We start from the raw sequence: 24,636 nt of genomic DNA on the forward strand, positions 1-24,636 counted from the left end.
AATTTCTTTAGCATTCTATAATATTAAAAATACAGTGTAAAATCGCGATGCTAATCATTGTCAAAAAGTGTAATCTTACGGCATAAAAAATGCAAAGATAGTTAATAACAAATATTTATGAAATCGTCAACTCGTTAACATGTATCTCATAGTTGTAAATTTATCTAGAATGACATGCATTTTATATTTGCTAATTACTTCAAACTTTAAATCATATTAAATACTAACTGACTTCGCTTCTAATTTAAAAATTTTCATGATTTCAACACCTATTTAAATACATATACATGCATGTGAAGAAGAGCAACGATTACTCTTCAACTATAGGCATGCTTTTTAATATAGAAGATCGTACCTTAAAAATGAGCTTGTTTTATTAAGTACTACCAAACAAATTATCTCTGCCTTACAAAACTATTCCTTGCTTTCTTTTAAATATGTTGATATAGAAACTTGATATTACAATCAGAGATGTTAGACGATCAAAATACTTTTTAAGACTTAAGAAAATAATATTTTAGGCTTATATGTAACCAGATAAAATTGGCGTTAACAACCGTCTAGATCACAAATTATAAATTTCCTTTAATTCAATATAAGTATACTGTTTTATTTAGTACTGTTGTATATATTTATACTACTTTTAAAAATGTATCAATATACTGTAATGTTTATAGTATGTTCTCCAAAAAGTAAACATTCAAAAATTTTATAACTTTTGCAGGCGCATAGTCAAAGCTGTGTTGTACTTGTTCTTGTAACATTAATAAAGTCCCTTATTTACAATGAAACACTTGGCTGTTTTACAGAAAATTACATATAATACATTTATTTGTTATTATTCACTATAAACAAGGAATGTTATATTCATTAACTTGAATATTATTTAAAATGCACTAATGTTATTATTAAGTACACCATAAGGCCAAGTATTCCCTGCATAATAATGAGACTTTAATTTGCATCTTGTGCATCATTTTCAGTTCAGCGGATCAACCTCTACATAATCATAGATAAAAGGTGGTGGTGTAGCTGAATCAATCAAAATTTCTTCTTCTGAACTAAGTTCAGAGGAACCTAATTCCATGACAGAATTATTCCAAACATTAACATCAGTACCACCAATATCCAAACCAAGGCGCAAGTTAGCAGGAGTATCTCCAATTACAAAATGATCTTCAGTCAGTGGTAGAGCATCTTTCAATAAAAGCCTAAATTATATAGAAAAAATGTTAGGTACTTCTAATTAGAAACATAAATTATAATATACTTATTAAACAAAATATTACATTGTATTAAAAAAATAAAATAGGAAAGAAATACTTTAAAGACAAAATTTAATTGTTATACAAAAAAGGATGTATAAAAGAATTACCAAATGCTTTCATCAGCTACAACATGAACTTTTGGAATTGGGAAACCATTGAATGGAGAAGCAACAGGTAAAGTGTAAGCTCCCATATTCTCAAAAATAATCCAATCACCGAGTTCCATTTCATGCATTAATACGTTTTCTACAACTTGATCGAGCCCATCACAAGTTGGACCCCAAATGCTCGATGGAATCATTTTACCGTGGCCATTACGCAACGGCATTGGCGTCACGTGTTGGTGATCATATAATAAACAATTGAAGGACCCATATACACCATCATTAATATAATACATGTTATGAGTCACTGCACCTGGTGAATTTCCATCAGTTCGAATAGAACGTTTGCTATGTATTGCCGTGGCAAGGGTAAAAGCTGAAGCAACGTAAAATCTTCCTGGCTCAGCAATAATATGCAGATTATCAGCTGCAAATAAAAAAATATTATTTACATAAAATAAATAACTATATTTTTAATAAAAATGGTCATCTTCGGATTTTTCATTTTTCATTATTTGTGTTTAAATAAGTTAATATCAAAACAAAAATGAATATATTTGTAATATAAAGAATAATATTGATATTATTATTTAAAATATAAAATATCACATCACAATAAATGGCTAAAATTTTAATTAATAAATATATACATACATGGAAAATGTTCATCTAGTGCATGATTGATGACATCAGCAATTTTATCAATACTGGTACCCTTATCACCTGGATAACCACCACCAAGATCGAGTAAATAAGGCTTAAATCCAATGTCAGAAGCCAAATTAAAGAGATTTTTAGCATGACAAATGGCACGATTAAAAACTGGTGGATCTTGGCAACCGGATCCAACATGAAAACTAATTCCAATTACATCAAGATCCAGAAGCCTCGATAAACGCAGTAAACTCGGAGCTTCGTAGGTCGGGTCGCAGCCGAATTTCATACCAAGCTGGCATTGAGCCACTTCTGAATCGCAACGAATCCGAAGTACAATCTACAAAAATAAATCAACATAATATATACTGCATTGTTTGTTTAAGCATAATTCATACGCAGCTTATGCAGGGAGTGTTATAAACAATTGAAACTACTTTACCTTAGCCGAAGGGAACAATTTTTTGATCTTATGTAATTCACTCTCGTTATCTACCGTCATCGTATCTACTCCAACAGCAGCGGCATGGCGGATATGTGAAGCTGGTTTAGCAGGATTAGCAAAAATGATTCTTGAAGAGTCGACGCCAATTTCCAAAACCTTATTAATTTCATTCTGGAAGTATTAAATAGTTTATAAATAATTTTACATTTAATGCATAAATGTGAAATAAAACATATCTGGTATATTATTAGAAACTCACTTTTGATGCACAGTCAAAACCAATGCCAAGTGAAGCAAGTACTTCTAATACAGTCAGACTGTCATTGCATTTAACAGCTATAAGAAATATAAAATAACGTTACTCTTACAAAAATACATTATAAAAATAGTTTGAAAAAACTTTTAATTAATATTCATTACCATAAAAGGGTTCGACACGAGGTAATTTCTCTTTCCAAATCTGATGTTTATGTACGATGTCTCCGACGTCAAGTACGTAAAACGCCTCTTCTTGCAAACCACTATTAGCGATGTCCTTAATTACGGTCATCAATGTAGAAGTATTGCTCAGCACATGAATGCGTTCGTCCAGATTTGTAACCTTCATTTTTATTCGGTTTAGGAGTAAATAATAATCTATAGAACTCTGTGGTAGCTAGGCAGCAAACTAAAATAAAAAATATTTTATTTTATTGAAAAATATTTACGTTATTGAAAATACAATTTGAATAACTATTAATTAGTAAAAATATTAATGGATCTATATGAAAAGCCAAAATAATATTTTAATTTTTTGCTTACACTTCATTTACAGCATTATAAAGATATAAAGATTAAGAACAGAAAAATATTAAAATAGGTAAAATAGGTAAATAATTAGTAAGGATTTCATTGTTAGGACTGAAAAAAGTGTAAAATATATTTATATAAAAAAATGTGCTGTTTAACATAATCATGTTTATACAAAATTGATTATTTTAAATCCATATAAAAAGTTGTTGAAAATTAAATGAAAAATTTCAAAGTAACCGAAGGTTAGAAGTGTTATTAAAAAATTTACTATCAACAGAATGTTTATTAATATATTTCAATTGATATGTATTAATATCTCAGTATAAAATAAATTATTAATTTAATTATCATAAAAAGAATAATATTGAACAACATAATGAAATAAAAAAAATATAATTGCATTTATTCCTATAGTTTTTAACATTATTAATGTATTATATTTTATTTGTATTTATTTTATAAAACAAATATATTCCCAATGTTTTTTCGTGCACTTTAAATATTGATTTATGAACACTTGTAATTTTAAATATTCTTTTAAATATCTATTAGAGATTCTTCGTTCTCATATTTCATAACAATATACCAACGAATGAATAAGTAATAGTTCATATAACGCGAATTAATAATTACAATTTTGCTATACTTACGAGGCAGCTGTCAATTAAAATGATGAAAGTCGTGAGAAGGCGGGTAATGCAAAATCTGTGTTAGGGGTGCTAGCAAAGCCACGGGGGCTCTGCGTTCAGGGCCAACTTCCAGTTGCCGCTGTTACTCAAGCACCCAACAGACTGGTCAACCAGCCTATCGCAAACGGAACCCTATCACACAAATGTAAATAGTTATTAGTAATTGCTATGTCTTGTTTCGTCTTTATATAACTGAATATAAGATGATGATTTTTTATCAATTTTTTTAAAAATGACATTTTTAAGCATCTCGTAATTTCCATATTTTTTAAATTAAATTAATTATTTTTTATGAAATATAAATTATATAATTTCAAATTAATCAAATTCTTTTCAAAGGGAACTATATATTCGAGGTCCAATAACAATTCTTCAAAGATCATAAATTATTCATATATAATCACACGACTAAATCTATTACATATATACATGTATGAGTACGCGCGCAGGCGCGCGTATGTGTAGATGCGCGTGTCCATGCATGTTCCTGTATATGTATGATTAAATAACAGAAAAAACTTCTTTTAGAATTAGTATAATGATAATTTATTATACATAAGAGTTAAATGTTTATAAATATAATTATTTATACAATGACAATATATGATAATGACGAGGCTTTCTCAAGCTTATCGATAACTAATTTTCCATTAAAAACCAAATGAATTTTTTATTTGTTTAAAATTATATAAAAATTAAAAATTAGTCGAGTTTAATGCGGTAACGAATTAATAAAAAATATATTGAGTAGTTTGTCAGATCCAATAAAATAATGAAAAGAAAATTTTCCTTATACAAAAAATATTTATCTCTCCATCATATAATTAATATTATCTGTTTACTGGATCTCAAGAACGTTGCGATAAGAAATACTTTATTAAATGAACGCAAAACTCAATATTGTTAATGGAATAAATTCTCTCAAATATTATATATGCAATGATCTATTATTTAAAAAGTAAGAATTAGTTAGAACCAATATTTTTGTTTGAACACCGTATTTTTAAAAAATATGAAAAATTATTTCCATGCAAACTTTACTAAGCATCAATATAGTATCTGTTTTGTTAATTTAAATAAAAATGATTTAAAAACACTATTCCTTTTCCTTTCATAACGATTAAATAATAAAGATTACTCTTGAATTTAGAAAAGCTTATATGAAAAATAATTTATCAAGAATTCATTGAATTCTGGGAAAACTTATTCATTGATAACAACTGAATTTATAATTATGACAATGGTTCCAACAAACGGAAAGAAAAAGAATAAAATTGATTGACTTGTTAAAACGCAATCATTTTTACTCTTTAAGCAATTCCAGTAAGAAATAAAATATTTAAATAAAAGATGTGAAATTATAACGTATATATAAATTATATACGATTTTAAATGATGCCAATCAATTTTCTTTCACAATCAAATAAAAGCCGCCTATGATTTATGCCTTTTATATATAAAAAGAAAATATTGTACATTTTATGCTTTTCAACAAATTTATAATAATTAATTTAAAATGCAGTTAAATATTATTTAAAATAGCTAACAAATATTTTAAACCGTGAAATGTTATTTGACGACTAACATTTTTTAATAAAAATACCCTATCATATTTGACTAAATGAATATAAGAAATAAATTATTAAAATGAAATTAATATGTACCTTTACGTAGGACGTAATTCTCGTGCCGTCTTTACCACACATACAACAAAACTCGACCGTTTATTTGAAAATTGCACAGTCGTAATATTGACTGTACAATGCGCTTTGTCAATGCGACACTCGATAATATTATAAGGACTGAATAGAAATTACAGCAAGAGGCGAGTCGTGAAAATGTGTACGCTAGAAAACACGCGGGAGTATGCAAACTCGATGAATTTCAGTGTGACTCTGAACCCTAAGCTAGGATTTAGGCCACTATTTATATGAGTACGATAAGTACTATCAGCCGGTTTACCCGTGCTCATCGAAGAGACGTCGACTCTCGCGCGAAATCGAAATCAGCTCATTCTTATCTACTAAGTCCCGACTGATATACACGCGCGAGTACTAAATTAAATTGTAAGTCTCATATTTAAGCGCACGTCGTAGATCATAATATAAAGTGGAGGTGGAGATGGGCATTGTTGAAGCTTCGTTGGGGGCAGACAACATAGTTTTTCCACAATTTCCAAATCCCTGTGTTTATCCGATAGTTATTGTAGCGCTTGTCTAACTGCGCAATATTGTTACGAAGAAAATTATATATTTCTCAAGATGAGGGAATTTTAAATACAAACTATTTATTCGGAAAATTCTGAGATCAACCAAACATTATCTTTACTTCTCGTTTGCAAAGAGATTGCATTATTACTTCCGCAACCATATTCTAATGAATTTTTCATTCAGTTGGAATTTACGCGGTATTTAAATGATGAACTTTAACTTTAAACAGTACAATTACTTGAAAGAAAGTTTTAAAAACATAATTAAAGATCTATATCGATTATAATTTAATTAATTGGGTAAAATTATTCCATTTAGATCTAATATTGAAATGGCCGTGAAATAAACTAAAAAACTGTAAGTTTTTTAGACAATTTTCAAATAGATTTATGTAAAAATTAAACGAGGGTTTAATGAGACGATTAAAGGGAACGTTTTCTTATGCGAAAAATAAATAAATTTCAAGCATCTGCAAATTTCTCAAATAAGAAGCTACTACATATAAAACATAACAGACTTTATTTTACTATTATATTTGAGCAATCAAAAAACGTTCATACGAATTAGTAACACATTCTTGCTTATGTATACAACTTCCTATTATTGTAATAAGAATCAGAATTTCAAACATATTAATTAATATTAAACGGAAACCATTTACAAAAGCTTATTTATCAATTCAAATAAATCAACTAATAGCAAATGTATTATTATAAGAATAACTTGATAATATTTTTTCTTCATCAAATTTCAAACGTTAAAATTATAATTTTTTTTATAATTTTTCTTTTTGTCTATGAATTAAAAATATTTTTATTAATTTATTACTTATTATGAAATTTTAATAAAAAAATCTAATTAAATGTATACATTGTTTTAGTATATAAACAATAATTTCAAATGAATTTCTCGACCTACGAATTGTTGATTTAATTTAGAGCAAAGCAGCACGCTTCAATATATTTTTATTACTACTTGTTATTAACTTTAAACAGTTAAATATAACTAATTTCATTTTTCTTTTTAAAATACATTTATTTAAATTTTATCTTTTCAAAGTGTCTTTATAAAAATTAATTTCTATTAATAATAAGTTATTTAGATTTTCAAATAGAAAAACTTAATCAATATATTGTTTACATTATTACTTACACGTATGCACTTAATTTTTTTATAAATGGTCCGTTCAATATTGATCCATGAGAAAATATTTATGTACAAATAATGATTATTTACTTACTCAAAATATTTTTATTTCTAAAATTGTATATAATCAAAATACTAATGTATTTAAAAATATATGATTAAAATTAATAATTTAATGTCATTAAATCTTATAATATGTGTATACTTTTGACTTTTTTATAAACTATTCAAATAATATATATAATCAATACGTTGATGAATTTTACTACAAACATCGGCAAAACAATTATTAAGATATATACTATAAATAGTATATATTAATATTTATCCAAAATACAATAAACGGTTTCAATGATAAATAACAAAATTTATAAAATACTTCTTTACTACAATTTAAAATTTTTCAGACCTTTTATCAAATATTTTAATATAGTATAAGTATAAAGCTGTGAGCTGAAAAAATATTATTTTTGCTTTTTCAAAAAATTTATCAATACCGGATAATATATAAATCTATTTATTTTATATACCTTATTAAGTATTTTTAACGGGATATGACGAAGTTATATCTTTAAAAGAAAACTGATTTACATTTCATTACAATTGACATACTATCGTACCGATGTTTTCAAAAATTAAAATAAATGATGTAATTAAATATTTTAAAGTTACTAAGATAAAGACTTTTTATTCCAGTTAGACTTCATCAATGTACTTTAAAATTATATATAAAAAAATTTTTTTAAAAATTTTAATTCAATGGATTACTTATGTATTGATGAAATATTGCAATAAATAACATTAATTTTTTCTCGCATTCTTTTATTATATAATTTTTTAAATAAATAATATAATAATATAATAATACTTTTTTCTTTAAAATATAATTGTATAATTAAAATTTCATTTAATTTTATAATAGACAAAATAGGCGTAGTTTCAAATAAAAAATTTTTTAGTTTCTAATTTTAAATTATAACTTGTATGGAAATATGTTTCATTAAATAATTACTAAAAATATACTAAAATATTATTAATATTATTTAAATATTAATAATATATTATAAATATTATTAATAATCTTTTTTCTTATAATTAACGAATATTAATTAAAGAGCAAAAGACATATATACCAAAAAAAATTTTAATTAAAATTTTGATTGAAAACAAAAAGGATTACTATTATACGCAAGACAATGATTATCAATAAATATTACAAAAATACCAACAGTATAACCTTGAAATTAATAAAATATTACAAATCGTTTGTAAAAATTTTATTAATCTATTTTACAAAATTTAGTGGTATTAGTAATATGGATTATAAATTACATATACACAATAAAATAATAATCATATAGTATTATATCTTACACAGATATTTTCACTAAAATATAATTTTTTCCAAATCCTTAACAAATAATGATACTTGTGATCTAAAATGTGAGGTAATATATCGGTCTTTTATGATGTAGTCGTTATAAGGCACAAATTAACATGTATTTACAAAATTCATTTGATATACTTGTATTTGCTGAATACTGAATTGTAATCAGAAAACGAAGTCACTTAAAACATATTTTATTTCTAAATTATATTGTGATCAAATATGAGATAGTCTTTTATTTAATCGATAAAATATAACGGTACTCTTATAATATATAATTTGAAAATTCTTATTAAATTATAAAATATTTGAATACCAAATATTTTCGAAATAAAAAATATTTTGAGAGACTTTAATAAAGGTATATAAAAAAAATATCTAATTTAAAATATTTAAATTTCCGAAGATATGGATTTGTTTACTATTTATTAGCTCTGCTACCATATACAATCTTATACCATACATATTCAGAGAAATTACAAAATAAAATATTGTGAAATAAACGTTCATTATATTTAATATGATAATAGTCTTTTCCTATACATACTTGCACTCCACTAAAGAATCATTTATAATACATATAATATGTAATGAAGAAGCAAATTCATCTACAAAACCATCGGAAAATATCCTACTGCCACGATTATCTGATACTTTGAAATATATTAGTTTATCCTTTAATATTGAGAGTTATCAATAGTTATTTCGATTATGTGTGGTATAATTACATTAATTTTTCATTAGCTGTTCATTTTTTAAATGATCAAAATTAAGTAAATATGATCAGGCTACATTTAATGTGAATATTGTTAACTATTTTATTACTTCAAAATAATTATTTAAAATTAAAAAATTATAAATAATTTATTGCTTAAAATTTTTAATTCATTTTTACTTAGTTTTATTTATTAAAAATAAAAAATGAAATATTTTATACATAGTATTCTGAATAATTTTATATTTTAATATTTTAATTTATTCAAGACATGTATTAATACATATATCAAATATATTAAATTATTTTATATTGCTAAATATAAAAAAGTTTATAGATAACTTTTAGATTCAAAATATTTTAAACTATTAGAGTTCTTATTTTCTATTTTCTCAAGCTTTTCGATTAAAACTGTGGCACAAGAATTATTTACACAAATGAAAACAAACGTATTTCCAGAAAATTCCTACGAAGATTGAGAACAGTTTTGCTTTATGCAACGAAATGCGTGTTATTCTATTTAAATGGCTGCGTCATAAATTCTTTGAAAATTAATTAAAAAATTTTTATTATAATAATAAAAAATATAGAATAAAATAATGTTGCTGTGAAAATCAATATTATCAAATTTTAAGGGGTTTACCGAATATTAGAAATATTGTGAAAATGTATTAACATACATCATTCAATTACTCTTTCTATTTAAAAAATATAAAAATAATAAAGGTAAAAGACAATTTTATAAATTGAATCATTATATATATGTCATCAATAGTCGGTTTAAATTACAATTATACCATATAATTTTATTATTGTACTATTTTAATTGAATGTAGCATATTAATTAATTTATGTTCATAAAATAAATAATATTAAAAATTAAAATTTTTATTCGAATTAATAATGAAAAGAAATATTGAAGAACAATGGACTTTAAATAAAAATATGTTACATTATACTATAATAAAATATATTGCATATTAAACAATATTAACAAAATAGTTTAATTTGAAATTTTTAAAAATTCTTATAAGAACAAAAAGAAAATCAAATATAAGCTTTGTAAGATCAAAATGTATTAAATGTATATATAATAGCAAATATTACAATCTACAAACATTTTATATTTTTAAATAATTCTATAACAGCTAAATCTTTAAGCTGTTTCTGGCTTTACTACATGTATAAAGCAGAAATAAAAAAATAAAATGGTTTAGGATGATTTATAAATTTATAAATTATTCTAAACTTCAAAAAATGAGTATTTCTTAAATCAATATAAACTAATAGTTATTACATATTTTTTGTCGTGACAATACTTTGTATATGTTTACTATTCACGAATTCTTAAGATAAAAATTGCATCAATTAGCATTTATAAGATGAAAATAAAATAACTATAACTGACTACGTCATTCTGACCAATTATGTACGTTCCTCTGATGAGTTGTTTTCATCAAGAAATAAAATTCGATTATTTTTACTGATTTATTACTTTAAGTTATTCATATTTATATTGTATATAATATAGAATATTATATAGAATTCGATTACTTTGTTACAACATTTCAAACTGTACATAACATTAATATTTTCAAATTTTTCAAATTGTAATACTATGTCAAAATCATAGTATTGTTAAACATTTGAATTTTATATCGATAATTACTATTTTATTAAAAAGACAAAATATAATAATTTTTAATATAAATAATTATACTCTTTTGATTCTAATAAATTTGTCTTATTGTGATAAAATATATTAAAAAATCATAACTTTATGTTAATTGTTATTTTTTGATATTTATTCTGATTTCATTACATTTTATAATTTGTGTATTTTTATAACTTAACGAGGATACATATTAATTTAATAATCAATATATTAGACTTTTATTTATTGTAATTTTAATCTTTCCTTGTGAAAATTATCAATTGGCTTAATTATTTTTCATAGAATTAATATGGTGTATGGTAATAAAAGTACCAATATTTTATTTATTAATATTTTTATATTTCTATATATTATTCTTTGTGGATTTCATTTTTAGAAATAATATTAGTTATCATTTTGATAACTTAATAGTTAATTCCTATAAAACTGAAATGTACATAATTAATAAAATTTCTAATAACGTATTTCATAGAAGTTAGAGCAAATATGCACAATAATATTTGTTTTGAATGAAAAAATATGGTATTTTACAATTATAAAATATTTCAGAAATCAAAAGAGTTTATAAATAAAATAAATATATAGTAAATCCCTTATCAAGATTTATTACATGGAAATTTATAAATTAATATTTTCATTATTAAATATTTACAATTATGATACAAGATAAACGTTTTAAATAAATATGTAACTGAGATAAGTTTGACTTATTTAAATTTTTTAAATTTTAATTTATCCGAATTTTGTTGACCTCCAATAAAATTTTAAATTCGGCGAAATTGCATTATTATTTGAATAACAGGTGAATAATACTAAAATACGTGTTACTAATAATACGATATAGTGTTACAATAAAAAATAGACTTTATCCACATTACAAACAAAACTTTTTACCAATTTATTTTGAAATATCTAATAAACTAAACATTGTAATTTCATGACCGAAACATCAATCTAATACATAAAAAATATTTTTATCGAAATAGAATTTTTAATAAAGATATTCAATTATTTTCTTAATTTGCCTTTGTACTCCTTAAATTTTACGTCATTTCAGTTGAAAAGGGCTATCTAAACTCTTAAAAACATACAGCGTGACAACATAACGACGTGTTGTCTCATGTATTTCATTTAATTAGATATAAGCAATGAAAAATTTAATCGTCAGTATTGAAGACTTATGTAGACTACTCATTATGTAGACTTACACATCAGGGATTGGAATAACCTTTACCAAAAAATTACTGTTAAATTTGCTTTCATTTACAATATTGACAGCTTGTTTTCTAAAAATTATAAATGAATAATAATATTATAATGCTATATAACATTTCTTGACTAAATATTTAACAATGTCTAACAAGAGATTTGATCTATTGAGCGATTCAGCTTAATCGTTTGAATAATTACAATGATCGAACCATTTTTTCAATCTAAAAAAAGGAAGTAAAAATATAAGAACAAATAAAATATAAAATAAAATATTCTATATAATATTACGGTAAATTTGAATCCGAATATCCCGGAACCGTATATTATATCAGCACATTAATGTACCCATGTTGTTGATACACTTAGAGAGGTCAATTTAGGTAGTATATTAACTACCAATCGTAATTTTATCTTTCCCAAAATAAGGAGACACGTAGAGAAAATACAAATGCACGATAAGCATTCAATAATCTTGTATGACAAATAAGAATGTATTGAAGGAAACACACTATACATTATCGTCCCGTCAGTGAATAAATATATTGACACAAACATGCATCCCCAATATTTTTATTCTTAAATTTAATATATAGTTTAACATTGAAAGTAAAACCTTAATTGCACATTTTTTCTTTATGTTATAAACTAAATTAATAAATAATGTATTAATAATGAAATAGAGAATAGACAAATTCATATTCATATTGAAATTAATGTTAAATATCAAATATGTTTATTTAATAACACTTTCAGTATTATGATACTGAATGATAAAATTTATATACATGTTATGTAAGTCATTTAAATTAGTAATTTTATTTAATGAAAAAACCTATAAAATCATTTATAAAATTTTTTTAAAATATCTAAACAAAAAAATATATTAGAAGCTTTTAAATCAAATGAAATTTTTAATGAAAACCTTCGGTTTTCTTACTTATAATTGAAAGATATAATTTATTACAATTGGGAAAGGTTCATTTACATGCAAAAACGTGTAATATGTAGTATCAATTATATATATCGTTATTCACACAATTATAATTAATACAAAGCTATTTGATATTTAGTTTTGTAAACTCTCTTCATGGATTTAGATTAATTAACGATAAAATTGATGTTTTTATCAATAATCAAACAAAACTTTCATTAAAAATTAAATAGTCGTAAATAGTGAAAATATCAAACACTTATATCTAATAATAAGTCATTTTAAAACATTTATTAAATATATAGTATATATTTGCAATCTCTAATATATATCAGGTAGATCCACAATTATTTTTATTCATAAGAAGTACAATATACATAATTAATTTTTCTAATAAAGTTTTTTACGACATTTAATAAATATTTTATTATATAATCATTAAGATGAATGATGAAAACTTTTATAAAAATATCGTATGTATAAATTTAATTTAACTTATACCAAAACTATTTAAACGATTTATTTCATTGAATAGAGAGTAAAATTAATACATGACATAACAAAAATTATAATTTTAAGCCTTCAAATTTCCTCACGTTTATGTGCTTATAAATTATAAGAATTACAATTGAAAACATTCTGAAACGTATTTATATTGATTAATTATAAGTTTTGAAATAAGCAGCTGCTTATAAAACAATAAAACTTAGCATCGATATTTTAGTTCCATGTAATCACATTTTTATTAAAATTGATATAGAAGGTAACTCAAATTATTTTCAACAGAACTCTAATAATATGAAAAGTATATTAAAACTTAAGTGAAAATATAAATTTTTATATGCAATTTCAAATATATCATAATAAATATTTTGAATTTATAAAAATTCTTTATTTTCATTGATAACAAATTTTATATTAAATTTTATAATTTGTATGAATTTGTGTAATTTAAATTCTTATGACATTCTTATGGTATTGTATAAATTGATTATTTTAATAAAACTATAATACATATCGTTTACTTTTTTGTATAACAATTAATAAAATATAAAAAATAATTTAAATAATTATTGTATACTATTAATGTAACAGAATCAATATTAACTTTGTATTTGAACGAATTATACATTACTGAAGTCATTAGGAAATTTAACGTTAATTCATACTGAATTTTTATTGTCGGTACATAAATACTTATATTATTATTATATTAAAAATGAAATACATATTTAAGTGTTACTGATCATTACTTAAAATATAATTTATATTGTTTTTCTTTATAGGATGATAAATGTGCATATTTTTATTATAAATATAAATGCTAAAATTGATGTAATATTTTATTTCTTTTATTAAATTATTCTAATTAAAGTATTACTAAACTTGATTTTTCTAAATTAAAGGTAGAATTATTATAGTAATTATTCGTTATGATATGTTTCTTGTATTTTATGTATTTTTATACTAAATTTAAATTATGTTAATGCAAATTAATTAATTTTGTATACACAAAAACTTTATAGATTATATATAACGTATGTATAATTTTGATATTTTACTGATTTAAATATTTATTTCATTGAATATAATTATTTTTTTACTAAGCTTATTGTGTAACAAATCTATTATACTGTGAAATCAACACTCAAAAGATGTATATAAAAATCAATAAAATGTAAGTATTATATTTAATCGATGGAACTGATAAAATAAACGATTTAATTTTAATTTTTTAATAATTATATACTCTATAATAAATATTGTCATTTATAAAAAATATTATGCCTAATCTGAATATACAATTTTATTTGGTTACACTAATATTTAAACGATTTGAATTCGGCAAATTAAACGTAACATCAAATCATGAAATCAAATCACTTAATCATAAGTAAACTCACTAATATTTTATTAATAGCTTTCTGTATACAAAACCACCCAGGAATCTTCACACAAAGTCAGTACATTTCTGTATATAAGATTCTTTATCACAAATGATCATTATAAAAATAAGTTATTAAGATAATTAAACAAAATTTTATACGATATGATGGATGAAACTTTTCCCTCGATTTACTTACAAAAACTGATCGTTACGAATATTCCTCAATCAGGAAAATTCATTATAATATGTCATTTTGTTGTGAAGCGAACTATTTTTGTATTCTAAAATCTCTTAAAACATCTGCTATCACTAAACTAGGTAATTATTAATTTATTAGTAAATTATTAATAATTAACAGTCTGCAATTACTATAATTACAACAAATTGTCTATCACAAGCTCAGGCATTTACTGAAGCATGCCATTTAATTGTTCACAATTCGTAATTTTTTTCGTATATATATATTTGTATATATATTTTGAGAATATTAATCTAATAAAAATTCATATTCTAGTTTAGATTTTTGGAATTTACGAAAAAATAATTTGAATAATTATAAACGTAAAATTTATGTATATTTCGATGATTATTTTTAAATGATGATACTATTATGATAATAAATGATTTTATGAAGCTTATTTGAAAATGAACATATTTTTCAAATATTTTAGTTAAAAAAAAATATTTTAAAATATTTTCAGAAATATTTGGAAGCGCAAAAATAATTTCATATGCTAAAATATATTAATAAAATCTTAAAACATAAAAATAGGATTTTTAATTTAACGTTACCTTCGTTATATTTTTAATTAATATGTATATTTATGAAGTTATTTATTTTCTATAATTAAATTTTTTAAAAGATCATTTAAACGAAGTAAATACTTTATTAATTTATCGTTTAACCAGTTTTAATTAATAAATAATAATCAGTATCTGAAAATATTTTCTACATTTTTTAAGATTTGTATAAAAATATTTTTATTTTTTTTCAATATATGAAACATGTGCACTACAAAAAATGCATAATTGTATAAAATATTTGTCCACTCTTATGTTTATCAATTACAAAGTTTAAAATACTTTACAATACTTATTTATGAAAAGTGGTATGTATGCACGCTTTATATATTTTGTTTTACTTTTTACTAAAAGACTTTAAAACAGATTACTTCAACAGTGATCTACGATCATTCAAAATTAAAATAGTTCAATTTTTACAATCATAATAGACTTAGCTTTTTAGATATTAAGAAAAATTATACCCATATAAGAGGAGTCATTTCTTAAGTAGTTCTTTTTTAACTAAAGGAAATTTAATTGAATATAAAAATGAATAGTAAATAATAAGCCATGTAGATTAACATTTAATTAAAAAATATGAATATCATAAAAACATTAAAAGTTATTTTTATATATGTTTTATCATGAAATATCAATAGTAATCAATCACTAGATTATGAATCAAAAGTTTCTTCGCACCATAAATATAAAATATAAAATTTATCATAGTAATTCAGTTGATAATTTCGAAGATTTCTTAAATTTGACCTTCTTTAAAACTACATTTAGAAAATCAAAACATTCTGGTTCTATATACAAAATTTTAACACAATAGTTCGGTAAGTTTTGCTTTGAATCTATTGATACAATTAAACAATTATATTTATATTTAATATTAGGTAATAAGTCGTGGAACGTTATTATTACAGTTAATTATGACACGATATAAATTATTTTTATAATATACATATTACTTGTTACAATATTTCTGATAATAAAATCAAATTATTTAAATAATATTTTTTATTTTAAATACAGCTATTTCATTTATTATATTTATTTAAAACTTTAAATATTCCATTTATTGCATTTTTCACTTTTTTGAATATTTGCAATAATAATACTTTTATACATAATCAGTATTAATCTAGTAAATACATAATTATTTTAATTTTTCATTCTTTTAGCCTGAAAATTGGTATTATAAGATATTATATATAATATTATATATTATATATTATAATAATATATAATAAGTATATAATAAATAATAATACTTTACAATTATCAATAAAAAATTTATTCCATGTAAAATAGTATTTGATAATTTATATATTTTAAAATATATAATCTATTCATATTTGTTACTAATAATAATTATTCAATAATAATAATAAATATAAAAAGAAAAGTATTGTTTGTAAGTCTCAAAGATATTAAAACTTATTTAGTTTTTAACAAAGTTTATGCTTCAATCTGTTATTTTTTATGTACACAGCTTTTACAAAATTACACTTTATAAAATTTTGTTTTAATTTAAATATATTTCTTAAACAATTAATGGTTGCTGTTAGATATTATAAGAAAATAAAACTAAATCTAATCATTTGATTAAGTATAATGTAATACAAACTATAATAAATGATATAAAAAAGATCTATTTTGAACTATTTAATTTGATAAAATCTTAAAGATAATGAAATATTAAAGAAAAAACTATTAGAAATATTCACTTGATGAGAAAGTCGTAAAAAACTTACCAACAATTTATTATAATTAAAATGATTATTTTTATAATTCTTTATGGCAATAAATCGTTTTTCATTTTATAAACTTCATTGCTCTAATTGGTATATAAATAGATAAGAAATCCTATAAAAACAATGGGTACTAAATATGAAGTCATTGCAATATTCATAACTTGGAGCTTTAATTATAAATGCGATCATAGTTAACAATCCCATTTTGAAATTCGAATATAAATATAAAAAAGAAGTTAATTATTATTTTATAATGTGAATAATGCATGTGTAATTTCCCTTGATTAACTAAATATACAATAATATTTTTCAATTATATAAAATACTTTATTTCATTTATTATAGAATTTATATTATTTTTTATTTTGCAATATTTTAATTTACTATCTTATTCTCAAGCTCCATCATTATAAGAGACTGCTTAATAAATAAATAAGAAAATTATTAGGAAAATTCTCGACTTTTTTTAACGAAGACAATGAAGATAATAATTAATTACAAAATCGTGAAGGTTCTTATAATTTCAAAGTAAAAGCCAAATTTACTATATTGCATGCGTTTATTCAAAATCATGTGAATGCGAGCGTGCCTTAAAACACCGCTAGTACGTGGCTGAGTGTATGCGCGCCTTAACGGGTTATTAATGCGTGGGTGAGTGTATACGCGCATTTATGAGATTATTAGAAGCGCGATAGCGCATTCGTAATGGCGGAAATTCCGAGTCCGAAAAGTGGGCCTGGAAAGATAAGATTGTCTCATCAATCTTTAACAAATAAAAAATATTTTCACGTGATCGAACCACGGGACTTTATTCTTGTCAACGCAGTGATGACCTTTTACGTCGCTGTTGCGAAGCAGCAGTACGTAAGAAATAATACTCAGTCGTAGCTACGAGTCGAAAAGAAGGGGGAGTTCGTGTTTTTTATGCTAAAGTTTCTTCTCTATCTCTCATAACTTTTCAAATGGTGTACTTGAAACGTACTTCGAATGTTGCTGGAACGCCGAGCTCGACGATCGAAGCCCTATTTATCAAGATATGGTTAGTCAAGCGTGAAGTCATAACTATAACGTAATAAGGTCAGCACCTCTTTGTCGTTCAAGTATGTCCGCTTTTACAAAATTCTATCCGAAAACAAAACTGCAAAATGAATAATGAAGCGTAAAAACGAGCTTGCGTATGTACGGTCACGCGTGGATGGGTGAATGCGTGAATCGGTTGAATAGGTGGATTAGTGGATTAATGGCTGGGAGTGACAAACTGACGTGTGTGTCTGCAAACGAAGCGTACGATACATACGTGTGTGTAAAACTAAGCGAGTGCGAAGATAAAAATGAGTACTTGCGCTCTCACCTTATCGAATGATCGCCACCCTGCGGGCCCGCACTCGGTTATTGACGGAATGATGGAGGTTTTCGGTGACTGTGTCGCAAAAATCAGTCAGAACGCGATGTGTCCGGATGAAGGCTGCTCGACGGCGTACGTCGACCAGACTTTGGTGCTTGCGGGATGACTTGGCGTCTCAACGGGTTCAGCGGCAGATAGGAACATTCGTTTTTCGATTTCTTTCGCTGCTCGACTCTTGCTTCTTCTTCGGTAGTCGACTCCGATGATCAACGCTTTTTCCACTATGGCCTACGCACTCCCTTCCCACTGCGCGTGGCAATTCCGATGCGAGAGAGACAAAGAGAAAAATAAATTGTTACTTACACCATGCGCGACGTTGCATATTTTACTTTTAATTGTAAATCTTAGGCCTGGATCCTGGATATTGTTTTATTTTAACTTTTTTCTCTTTTTCTCTCGATCGGAATTTTGCACACGCTCGCGCGGAAGGAGAACGCGATATTTGCACACGACGCCCCGTACCCGAGGTAGTGACGACACAAAGTTCCGTCGTTCCCTGAGTCTCCTGTACTCGAGTCTCGAGATTAGCAACTATGTGTCTTCTCTTTAAGTTGAGGAGGGCGCCAAATGACGGCAATTGACGGCAGGGGACGACAAAAGTTGTGGGCGAGTGCCGCCTTGTAAGAACGGTATATTCAGTTAGCCATGACGGTCATAAGGAGGGGAATATAAACAAGTGGAAGGGGGAACACAGTTTCGATTGGACGATCTCTAATGCGCGGAGGTGATGATACAGATGCGCGACCATGAATATACAATCTTTGAGTTTGGTCACTTATTGTAAAAAATTTCTAAAAATCCATTCGTTTACTCAGCAAGAACTCTTGAGTTACTGTCGATCGTGGCGACTAATTTACGAACCACAAGCATCTTTTAAAAGGGAAGGAACTGATTGTGAGCCACACAAGCCTATTAATTTTTCAATTTCCTTGAAGCCCTTCAATTTTTTTTAACTGTCGACTAAAAGACAAATCGATTAAAAAATAAAATAACTACATCAAACATGAATTTAAAGAATCAAAAGTGTGTACCATTGCCAAAGCTCGGTAACCTTTCCACGGGGATACGATCGAGTACAAAAATTCATATCACACAGCTATACGAGGGCCAATAAATTAGACATCGAAATCGAATGAACTAAACACAATTGATCTATTTGTTCAAATGTAAGCAAACTCAAGCTGTAACTGTACAAAGTTAACCTCTTCCCTCGCGATATTTGGCCAACTAAGTATACTATACTATTTTTAGTCTAATTTATTATATATAAGTTATATAATTTATTATTTTTAGTTTAATTTAGTATTCTTAATGTGATTTTTAATTTATTAATATAGAGAGAGAGAGAACCATTTTATATCTTAACCATGGAAACTTAATGCGCATGCGTAAATAATTCGATAAGCTTCTGTAATGGGGCTAACTCAAAAATTTATAATAAAGAAAAAATTCATTTACCATACAATTAATTATGATAATAAAAAAAATAGTAAAAACATTTATTGTAAATATAACATAATATAAGAAACAAATATAATTAATTAACAAATATATTCTAAAAACTTTTCTGATATTTTACCTAAAATAATTCTTGCTTTAATTATATTGAAATAATTTTTGTATATAATTATTATATACAAATTAATGAAATTGCTTTGAAAATAATATATAATGCGCAAACTAATTATGTATAGTTTTCTATATTCAAAATCTATTTTAAATAATTATTATCTTGTTAAAATTAGAATACTAAATTTATAAAAATGAAATATTAAATTTTATTAAATTTTATTTGTTGCATATACATGCATTTTTTAATAATTTTACAAATTTATTTATTATATTTAATCGGTTTAAAGATAACCTATATCTTTCATCCAAAACACTTTTATAATTAAATTTATTTTAAATTGAATTGTAAATTATTAATATAAAATATTTTCATTATAAGGAACAGTTTCAGTAAATAATATTTAATATTTTCGAAAGGTACACATTTATACAAATATTATTACTGTGTAAAATAATATTTCTTATCATTTTGAATGCTCTATTTTATATTTATATTATAATATTCGTAATAAAGAACTTTTAACAATAAATCAAATATAGCACAAATGGTAAGAATACATACCCCTAATACAACCTATAATATAGTATAATTAGTAAAACAATTTATTGCAGTCAAAGAATATCTTTCACTCATTGTATAAATGCACGAAAATCGTCGTATATGCGACTTTCTAGGAAATATAAATTAAGATTATACTAAACCTTTAGACCAAGAAATTCTTATTATCCCATATCATGCGACATCGCACCAGATTCTTACAACGACAAAACAAATAAATTCATACAATTTATTTATAATATAGAAAACTTCAAATAATAAAATATTTTTAAATATTTAATAACGAAATCAAACAAAACTTAATGCGCGTACTAAAATATTATTAATGCTTGTCTATGCTATACCAGTTAAACAAATGTAAACCTAAACAACACCTTGTATTTCAACATTAAAATATTTACGTTATTAAACAAATAAATAATAATTACTATTATTTATTAAACATTCATTACTATGTTTTTATTATTAAAAAAATTTCCAAAAAAATATCAACGTAAATTTGATAGCGTTAAAGAAGTATATAAAAACTTTTAATGATTGTGTGAACTAATTAATTAAATTAATTTGTAATTAATTTATAAAAATAATATTTTAATATAAAAAATATTATTAAAAGTTAAATAAGTATAAAAATTAACATTGTTATTGTAATGAACTACATAAAAAACTAATACAGAGATAAAAAAGTATATAAAACTCCTACACAATGCTAAATTAGTGTTATAATATATAATAATTGTATACAATATAAGTACATAAGAAAATACAATTTCAATTGAAAAAAAAATTGAAAACACAATATTTTAAATCTACTTCACACATAATGACGATTTTAAATAAGTAATAAATTATTTTGTGTGATATTAAAATATTAAAACGTAGTACATTAAAATATATTGAGATTGACTGAGTACACAATTTTCAACAATTATTAGAATTTTCAGGAATAATATCCAGAATATAAATATTATTTTAATTAACAATAATTATTAACGAATTCTGTAATTTTATATTATTTTCTTAAATTTTCACTTATATCAATGTAGCCAAATTCTGAATGAAAATTATATAAAAGTATTAAAATGGTTTATGATTAGAATCAAAACTTACTATGCTTAATTTGTACAATAAGAGTACAATAATTTATAAATAATTTTAATCAATTTATTCATCACTTATAAAGTTTAGAAAATTCTATCCTTAAAACGATATATCTTAATTCTTAATATTTAGTGAAAAAAAATAAAAATAAAACAAAATCTAGTACTTTCAAAGAATATTAAGTTACCAATTTATATTATAATACAACATCATTAGATATCATAATTCGAATAAAAGTGAATTGAATAATTTTTTTAAACAAGAAGTCAATATTCTAAATAAATATAATTTAACAGTAAAGTATTTATGTTGGAGATTATATATTATAAATACTTTTTATTATCTATGAAATCCCAATCAAGCTCGTATTTATACATCAAATTTCAAAACAATTTTAATAATGAAATATTTAAAGAATATAATAAAAAAGATATTAGAGCTAATAATATTTTTAAAACTAAAAAAATTGCTTTTTTAACAGATCATAATTACATATCATTTAAGAATTCAATTGAATAAAAAAAAATTTAATTTAATAAAAAACAATTAATCATATAAATATTTAAATTATAAAGTCATGCTTTGGAACCACTGGAAAACAAATAGTAGTCAGTATAAATACAACAAACACTGATGAATTAAACATTAATATGCATGTAGATCATCTGTTTTTTAGAACTCAAAATCAACTACGTAATTAAAATAGTCTCCATTGAAGTAATTATAATAGAAATAGAAATAGAAAAAAATGAAAATTTATTAACAAAATTACTAAATGACACTAATAATTCTACATTATCAGTAATATTTGAAAAAGGAATCTAATAAAATATTTAGAAAAACATTAGCTCAAGTAAAAATTACTTTTATCCTCTATCTATTATATGATACTTGAATGAGTAATAAATTGTTATATATATATATATATATATATATATATATATATATATATATAAATTTTTTTTATTTAAGTTATATATAAACTGTATTCAATTTCGTTAAATTTCGTGTATGATGATTTCTTGATACATCAATCTTGATAATAGTTACTATGAAACCGATAATGAAATCATGAATAGATATTATGAGAAAGTAATTTTATTTTAGCAATAATATTTAATTTATATGTGTAAATCACGTACATATGCAATTGCATGTAGAAAAAAAAAGTTATTTCTAATTAAAACATATACTTTAATAGAGGATTATAGTTGCTTCTCATCCAACAATAATGCATAATAAAAGTGATATTCTTTCTATATTAAATGTAATAAATGGTAACCTAGCGAAAACTTATTCAATAAAATGCATAATAAACAATAAATTAGTACGCAGCTGAAATTTTACAATTGTTTATAAATTCATTATGTACATAGAATTAATCATGTGGTTCTATAGCTTTCAAGTGATCTTTGAGAATAAAATGATCACAATCAAATAAAAAACAAGTAATTAAAATCATATTATTAAGCTGTTATTTGATGATATAAATTTATTGTAAAATTGTCAATACAATTTACATGAATTTAACTGTTTATAATTAAGATATTATTTTCTATACTCTTTAGATAAGTAAAGGTTTACAATACATATTTTCCAAATTATACAAAAAATTGAGTTGCAATTCTTACAAATAAATGAAACTCTTATATAGCATATAGCTAGCTATTTCTTATCACTAAAATAATTGGCCATAAAATATATGAATAATTTGAAAATGTTCAGATATACCGAGACTGTTAGATATTTTCTTTTTGAATTATATGTATAGATTCTTGATTGATGTACCTTATTTAAAATATATATAATGACATTCTAAGATTTTATCGTTTGATTTATTTTTATTTAACTTAATTGTAATAAAATAATATTTTTAAATTAAAATAATATTTTTAAATTACGTAATAAGCCTAAAATTTTAACATAGACATTAAACTAAATTTTGCTAATATAAAAATGAACATATTTTTCTAAAACTATTTTCGTAGATATTGTTTGAAATTTCAAATATATTTTTAATAGTATTTTTAAGCATATAAAAATAAAAATATTCATTATTGATATTTTTTATGAATTCTGTAATAAATAAAATTAGGAAATTTAGAATATGCAATTTGTCAAATTTTTCATTCTTAAATATCTAACATAGATTTCATATTTCTGTTCGAATAAAAAAGAATATTGATTTAATTACGATAAATTTATTATATATACATAATTAGATTTACATCGCTAGCTGTGAAATTTGATATAGATATTTATTTGTATAGTTAAGACATTGTTTATCTACCGTTAATATTATAAATTATTTTGATGCGATTATGAATGTGTACAAAAAGA

At 23.3% G+C, this 24,636-nt stretch overlaps 1 protein-coding gene across 2 annotated transcripts; it reads right to left on the minus strand.

Moving 5' to 3' along the window:
• Positions 1-235: 235 nt before the first annotated feature.
• On the minus strand, positions 236-19,630 carry LOC105366278 (ornithine decarboxylase 1-like). 2 transcript variants are annotated; one of them, XM_011504663.1, is made up of 8 exons: positions 19,011-19,630; positions 3,914-4,084; positions 2,892-3,138; positions 2,731-2,807; positions 2,469-2,642; positions 2,027-2,366; positions 1,376-1,799; positions 236-1,211 (listed from the first exon to the last, which is right to left on the minus strand). In XM_011504663.1, exons 3-8 carry the CDS (start codon positions 3,076-3,078, stop codon positions 980-982), a joined length of 1,434 nt encoding a protein of 477 aa, XP_011502965.1. In that variant the 5' UTR covers positions 3,079-3,138; positions 3,914-4,084; positions 19,011-19,630; the 3' UTR covers positions 236-979. The 2 variants fall into 2 exon arrangements, with proteins under 2 accessions (XP_011502965.1, XP_011502966.1); XM_011504664.1 differs by lacking the exon at positions 19,011-19,630 and adding an exon at positions 5,617-5,760.
• Positions 19,631-24,636: the final 5,006 nt, after the last annotated feature.

Source organism: Ceratosolen solmsi, unplaced genomic scaffold (assembly GCF_000503995.2).
Source record: "Ceratosolen solmsi marchali unplaced genomic scaffold, CerSol_1.0 scaffold58, whole genome shotgun sequence".
Lineage (NCBI taxonomy): Eukaryota > Metazoa > Arthropoda > Insecta > Hymenoptera > Agaonidae > Ceratosolen > Ceratosolen solmsi.